The 6,356-nt window shown below is 34.0% G+C and overlaps 1 protein-coding gene and 1 pseudogene across 1 annotated transcript; one reads left to right on the top strand and one right to left on the bottom strand.

Annotated features, from left to right (window-relative positions):
• Positions 1-290: 290 nt before the first annotated feature.
• On the top strand, positions 291-1,064 carry LOC132286576 (putative RING-H2 finger protein ATL12). The gene has a single exon (XM_059788935.1). It carries the CDS (start codon positions 301-303, stop codon positions 805-807), a length of 507 nt encoding a protein of 168 aa, XP_059644918.1. The 5' UTR covers positions 291-300; the 3' UTR covers positions 808-1,064.
• Positions 1,065-3,971: 2,907 nt separating this feature from the next.
• On the bottom strand, positions 3,972-4,467 carry LOC132296067 (receptor-like protein 44; annotated as a pseudogene).
• Between the last annotated feature and the right edge of the window lie 1,889 nt (positions 4,468-6,356).

The following is a 6,356-nucleotide window of genomic DNA, read 5'->3' as shown; positions in this document are numbered from 1 at the left end:
GACAATTAAATGGGACAATCATTAGTCATCGTTTAATCAATAAATTTAAATAGATTTAATAATTAATCAGTCATCAATATTTTAATAGTATTTTTCGCATCATAGATATCATTGATTTATTGGTTGGGTGTCACACCAGTGTTGAAATTTTTTATTTTTTTAATAATTTGTGGCCTCCAGACCTTGAGGACTACGGCAGGGTAGGCCAGGACTGGTCCGCCAAATATTAGTCTCTCCCTCCCTATATATACATGTATAATATTATACCCTCGCTGCTAAGAGTTCGTAAAACCAGCAAAGATGACCATTTTGGCAATTTCTTCAATAATAATCTTCTTCCTCTTTTTGATATCATATATCTGTGTCTACCATAACTTCCTTCGCAAGTTTAACAACCAACCATTCATGATGGATCATTATGTAATTCTAGCCACTACCCATTTGAATTTGGGCTGGAATTTTCTGTTCAGACGCTCCAACTTTCAGCATTCACAATGTGATCATGTGCCAAAGATTACTGGTGAAGAACTCGGTGTAAGGCGCTACGAAGGCAAAGATGAAGGTGTGGAATGTGCAGTGTGTCTGTGTAAGATTGAAGAAGGTGATGAGATAAGAGAACTTAGATGTGAACACCTCTTTCACAGAGTCTGCTTAGACAGATGGGTTGGATACAGGCACATAACTTGTCCCATGTGCCGCGATTCACTAGGGCGGCGAAGAAGAGCCACTGAGCTTGGAGAGGAAGTTCTGGTGTTCAAGTTCTGGTCTTTCGGTTCAAGGGACCGAGAATTATGGTGGCTGCGGTAAATCATTATGCCTGCTATATATGCACTTATGCTTGTATGTATGAGTTCCTTGTAATGCCTTTCGATCTCACAATTAGTACATTTTCTGTGTGTATGATAATCATGTCCGCTTTCAGGACCAATGTATTCCAACTGTTTGAAAAATTAGGACAAATTATAGTCAAAAGAATGTAATTGCAGTCTTGCAGAATAAAGAAAATGGTGGAACGACTTTTCTACCCGAAGGCTTTACATCAAGAGCCATTTGGGTAGATTATAGAGATCAACTGTTATACGTATTAATTTTTTTCTTTAATTTATTTGACCAAATTACAGTCATTTCTTAATAAAACTTTGATACTCCAACCTAAAGGTGGAACGAAAAGCCTAACCAAAGACACAATAATAATAAAAAAAAAATGACTGTTGGTCAAAGGAATAGCAAAGTCTTATTAAAAAAATTAATGTAATTTGAAAAAATAGGTTAAAAAATATACATATATATATATATATATATATATATAAAAGTTGATCGGTATAATCTACTTAAATGACTTTTGTTGTAATATTTTTAGCTTTAATCATGATATTTTGGGCTTTTTGTTTGGCCGAAGGAATCATGCATGATGTGGGACCCAAACATGGGCCCCACCACAGGCTATTAAAGACTTTATTGCTTAATTTAATTTGATAATTAAGCCTTAAATCATTTTTCTTTTGGTGTTTAATTGTAGCAGAATATTTATTAAGAAAAAAATATATATTAAAATTAAATAAAAATAATTTACTTATCAAAAATTTTGACACAAATTGTTTTATACATTCTGTAAGGTGAATTCAATTTCAATTTAGACATAAATTTTTAATAAATACCGAAAAATTAAAATAATATATATATTACTTTAAAAAAAATATTTTACTTAAAAAAAAATATTTTATATCAAAACAAACATTCCCTTAATTGTACTTCCTACAAATGATTATCCATATTTGTTATGAGTTGGTCTCATCATGGCTTTTTTGCTGATACAATTGTGGATCAGATCGTTTTTTACAGTAGCAATGTTTATCAATTATGCTATAGTGGCCCACCATTACAGTTGGAGTGGTGACCTTTAAGAAGCATTTTTCAATATGTTAAAACAAGAAGGGTGGGCCACACCCTTCTTTTGAGCCATGTTGGAGTCCGAGGAACTTGTATCGTTACTCTTTTAATATTTATTACGGTGATAATATTTGTATTCCAAAATAATACAGACACACCACTATTTATTAGTGTGTAAAATGAGACATCCTCTCTCGTCCCCTCTAGTGTACCCACACCTTTATGGGCCAACATTTTCATAATCTTGCAACTTAAATCCTGTTAAAATTGAATTCTTCAATTTTATTTTATTTTTCATTGGTAAAATTAGATTTTTCTTTCTAATTCTCACTCTAATTTTCTTTGGTACCCCTCGGGGAGAAGACACATTTATTATCTTAATTTTATTGACATCCCTTTAAGTTTGGTCAAATATTATTCTGAAACAATTTTAAAAAATTACTATCACTTAGGTCCAATTTTACTTTTTCGTCAATAACACCATTAAAAACGTGCGAAAAGACAAATTTACCCTTATTTTTTAAATTCATTTTAAACTAAAATGTCAACAAATTAAAAAAAACAACATTGCCCCAATAGTTCTCTCTCTAAAATATATGATAATATGCGTGCATATATATATATATATATATATATATATATATATATATATATATATATATATCTAGGGTTAATTTTACTGACAGCCCCTCAGGTTTAGCCAAATATCATTTTGAAACAACTTTAAAAAATTACTATCACTTAGGTCCAATTTTACTATTTCGTCACTAACACAATTTAAACGTGCAAAAAAGACAATTTTCCCCTTATTTTTTAAATTCATTTTAAACTAAAATGTCAACAAACTAAAAAAGAAACTTTACATATTCATTTATTAAAAGATTAAACTATCCCTAAATACTTTGCAATTTATAATTATATTACTAACGGGATAGTGGCCTAGAGGTATCAGCCTCCTACTTTTCAAAGGGAGGTCAGGAGTTCAAGCCTCAGTAGAAACACGCGTGTGTGAATACCAACTATGGAAAAAAAAAATTAAAAACAAATTTACAACGAGGAAAATGCTCTCTACTTTTATCTCTCTTTTTTTTTCTTCTACTAGCAAGAAACTTTACATATTCATTTATTTTTATAAAAATTTGAAGGTTTGAACCTCTTGGTTTGCATCTAAAAGAGAAGGTGGAGTTTAAGAAAGTATTTACCTTTCAATCATTAATGGCTTAGTGTTAGTTTTTATTAGTATATTTTTATTAAAAAGAAATAAAAATCTATGAATTATATTTAATTTCTTTTCAATTATATTTAAACTATTTTTACTAAAATTTTGAAATGTGAATTTATTCATATTTAATATCAGAATTCATTCTATCCATAACCATGCTTCCTTAACCCTAAATAGGAGGCTCACACATCATCTCTCCATGTCATCAATGTTCACGCTTTCATTATTCTTTTGCTTCTCCAAATTATGCAATCTAAATATATATATATTTTTTAACTGAACTATATATATATATATATATATTAAAAATTAAAAATTGTGCCATCTATAGAAGTCAAGGTCTGAATATGCAACATGTTGAGATTCACAACATGTGCAATGATTGGGAGGTTGCTCCAAGATAAATATTTACTTGCAAAATTTTTATTGAAGCTATTCTTTTAATTCACAAAATGTTATATAGTTTAGGGTAAAGTGCATTAAACTCCCTCAACTATACCCAAACAAGCACAATACCCTTCTGAATTTCTAAATGAGCAGAAAACCCCCCAAACTATAGTGTTTGGTTGCAAATCACCCCATCCAACAAGGCTCTGGTAGATTATGGCCGGTAAAAATAGCACATGTTATCACGTGATGGGAATTATAAAATTAAAGGACCATAGTGCCCTTGTTCACATGAAAGGACTATAATGCCCCTTTGTCACCATTACACCCAAAATTCCTTTTTGATCATCCAAGCTAGTGAATTGTAACCCAATTTCAGAGAGTTTCATCTTACAAACCAAATCCAAACCGAGCAGAGCATCATCATCCAAATTAAATTGAAAAAGCGACCCAAGTCAACCACCTACATTTTTTAGTTCTTCAACGGCGGAAAAGGGTATCCGTAGAGATCCTTATTCCTCTCTAAGAGCTCGCATTGAACCTCAGCAAATTCCCACTCCGATTCCCCAACGAAGCTGGAATTGAACCGAAGAGTCTATTATTGGAGACGTTGAAGACGAAGAGGCGGACGAGGAGGCCCAACTGCTAGGGATTTGACCGGCGAGCAAATTGTCATGGAGATCGATGACGTTAAAGTAGGGGCAGAAGGCGAGCTGTTGGGGAATGTTGTTGGAAAGGTGGTTAGCGGAGAGGTTGAGAAGGGCAAGGTTGATATGGTATTGGAGCTCCGACGGGATGGGTCTGGTGAGACCGTTGGTGAAAAGGTCGAGGGACTGGAGATTGGTGCAGTTGGAGAGGTAAGGGGATATGGAGCCTTTTAGAGAGAGATTAGTGAGAGAAAGCTTGTAGATGCAGCCGTTGTTGCAGGTAACGCCTTGGATGTAAGAGGTGAAACCGGAGCAAGGATTTTAAAGCTGATATGGTGTTTTCAATTCTCAGTTAGGAAAGGTGGTGTTTGGGACGTGACTGTATAACCCTAACCCATTTTGACAAAATCCCAAAATTAAATCCCCAAATCACACTGAATTATTTAAGTTTATAGAGAGAAGTGACGGCGATGGTGGGGTGATGGCAGTGGGTTTGTGTGGTTAAATTAGGTTGACGGTGTGGTGGTGGTGTATGTTTAGAGTGATGGTAGTGGGATTGTGTGTGGTTAAATTGGATTTGATGGTGTGGTGGTGGTGATGGCGGCAGTGGGTTTGTGTGGTGGCATACGAGCACAGACGGTGTTGTTGGTGGAAGTGTTGGTGGGAGTTAGGGAGGTGATGGCCGGCGACTGACTGCCATGGAAGTGGGAAGTGGGAAGTGGTGGTGGCTCTTTGGTTGGTGCAAAACTACGTTGTTTCATAACAAGGGCAAATTTGTCTTTTATCTTTTCCGGTCACTGATGGAGTAAAATGCAACAAAATCATAGTTTAGGGGAGTTTTTTTGTAGTTCAGGAGGGTTTCTTGCAAAACCCCAATAGTTCAGGGTTTTTTTTTTTTTTTTTTGCATTTAACCCTATAGTTTATTATTCTGAAATTATTTAATCTTGGTGTGAATTCCCAACAATTCCATATTCATATTATTCAAAGAAATGTGTGGAATTATTTCTCTTACATGGCCATGAATTTTTTTTTTAAAATTTTTTTTGGGTAAGTATTTTATGGTCACATTTAATAACTAGGTCCCCAGTCAACCCCTCTTTCTCATAAAACTTTAATGGTACCATCTGAATTATAAAAACAACAGGAGTTGTTCACATCAGATGGGAATAAAATGTGAAATGGGTATAATAAATAAGTGGATATGCAATATTATCTAATAATTAAATTGAACTTTTCTGAGTTAGACGGCAAGCTGTGCACCCCATCACGTTTTATGATGCATTGCTTGCCCTCTAACTCAGAAAAGTTCAAATTAATTATTAGATAATATTACATATCCACTTATTTATTATACCCATTTCACGTTTTATTCCCATCTAATGTGAACAAATTTTGTTGTTTTTATAATTCAACTGGGGACCATTAAAGTTTTATGAGATAGAAGGGTTGACTGGGGACCTATTTTGCGTAGTACATGATTTTATGTTTTCTGTCTTCGATCTTGGCTATGGTTGTGGTTTGTATGAGTTGTGCTACAAAGAATGGTTGCGAAATTAAACTTTAAAAAGGGTTAAATGCAAAAAAACTCAACTGTAATATAGTTTATGCACACAATTATTCCCTTTTTTTAAAAAAAATTGTGCATTTCAGTCCATAATGTTTAAAAAATGTGTAAACAAGTCCCTGGTCACTTTGATTTTAGCCTTTTTGTTCATATTTTGCCTCTTATCTTCTTTCTTCCTTCTCTCTCCTCTCCACCTCCTCCCACCACAATTACAGGCCACCACCCCCACCACCATTACAGGCGACATCCTCCGAAGATCCCAACTGCCGATCGCCACCCCTGCCTTCCACTCATTCATCAATAACATCACTGAAACCATCCGCAACAGCCCCCCTTGACCGGAAAGAAATGACTGTTAGTCAAAGGAATAACTAAGTCTTATTAAAAAATCACTGTAATTTGGTAAAATAGGTTTTAAAAATATACATATATAAAAGTTGATCGGTATAATCTACTTAAATGACTTTTGATATAATATGTTTAGCTTTAATCTTGATATTTTGGGCTTTTTGTTTAGCCGGAGGCATCATGCAAGAAGTGGGACCCAAACACACGCCTACCTCAGGCTATTAAAGACCTTGTTGCTTATCTTGAATCATTTTTCTTCTTGTGTTTAATTGTCATAGAATATTTATATAAAATATA

Source organism: Cornus florida, unplaced genomic scaffold (assembly GCF_030987335.1).
Source record: "Cornus florida cultivar Cherokee Brave unplaced genomic scaffold, ASM3098733v1 CherokeeBrave_3.0.0_Hap2_Chr02, whole genome shotgun sequence".
NCBI lineage: Eukaryota > Viridiplantae > Streptophyta > Magnoliopsida > Cornales > Cornaceae > Cornus > Cornus florida.
The sequence above is the reverse complement of the archived record's forward strand: the minus strand, read 5'-3'. Positions and strand labels throughout refer to the sequence as shown.

Bases quoted from the DNA above. Each gene is read 5' to 3' on its own strand.
- LOC132286576 (XM_059788935.1), top strand. From the start codon at position 301: ATGACCATTTTGGCAATTTCTTCAATAATAATCTTCTTCCTCTTTTTG.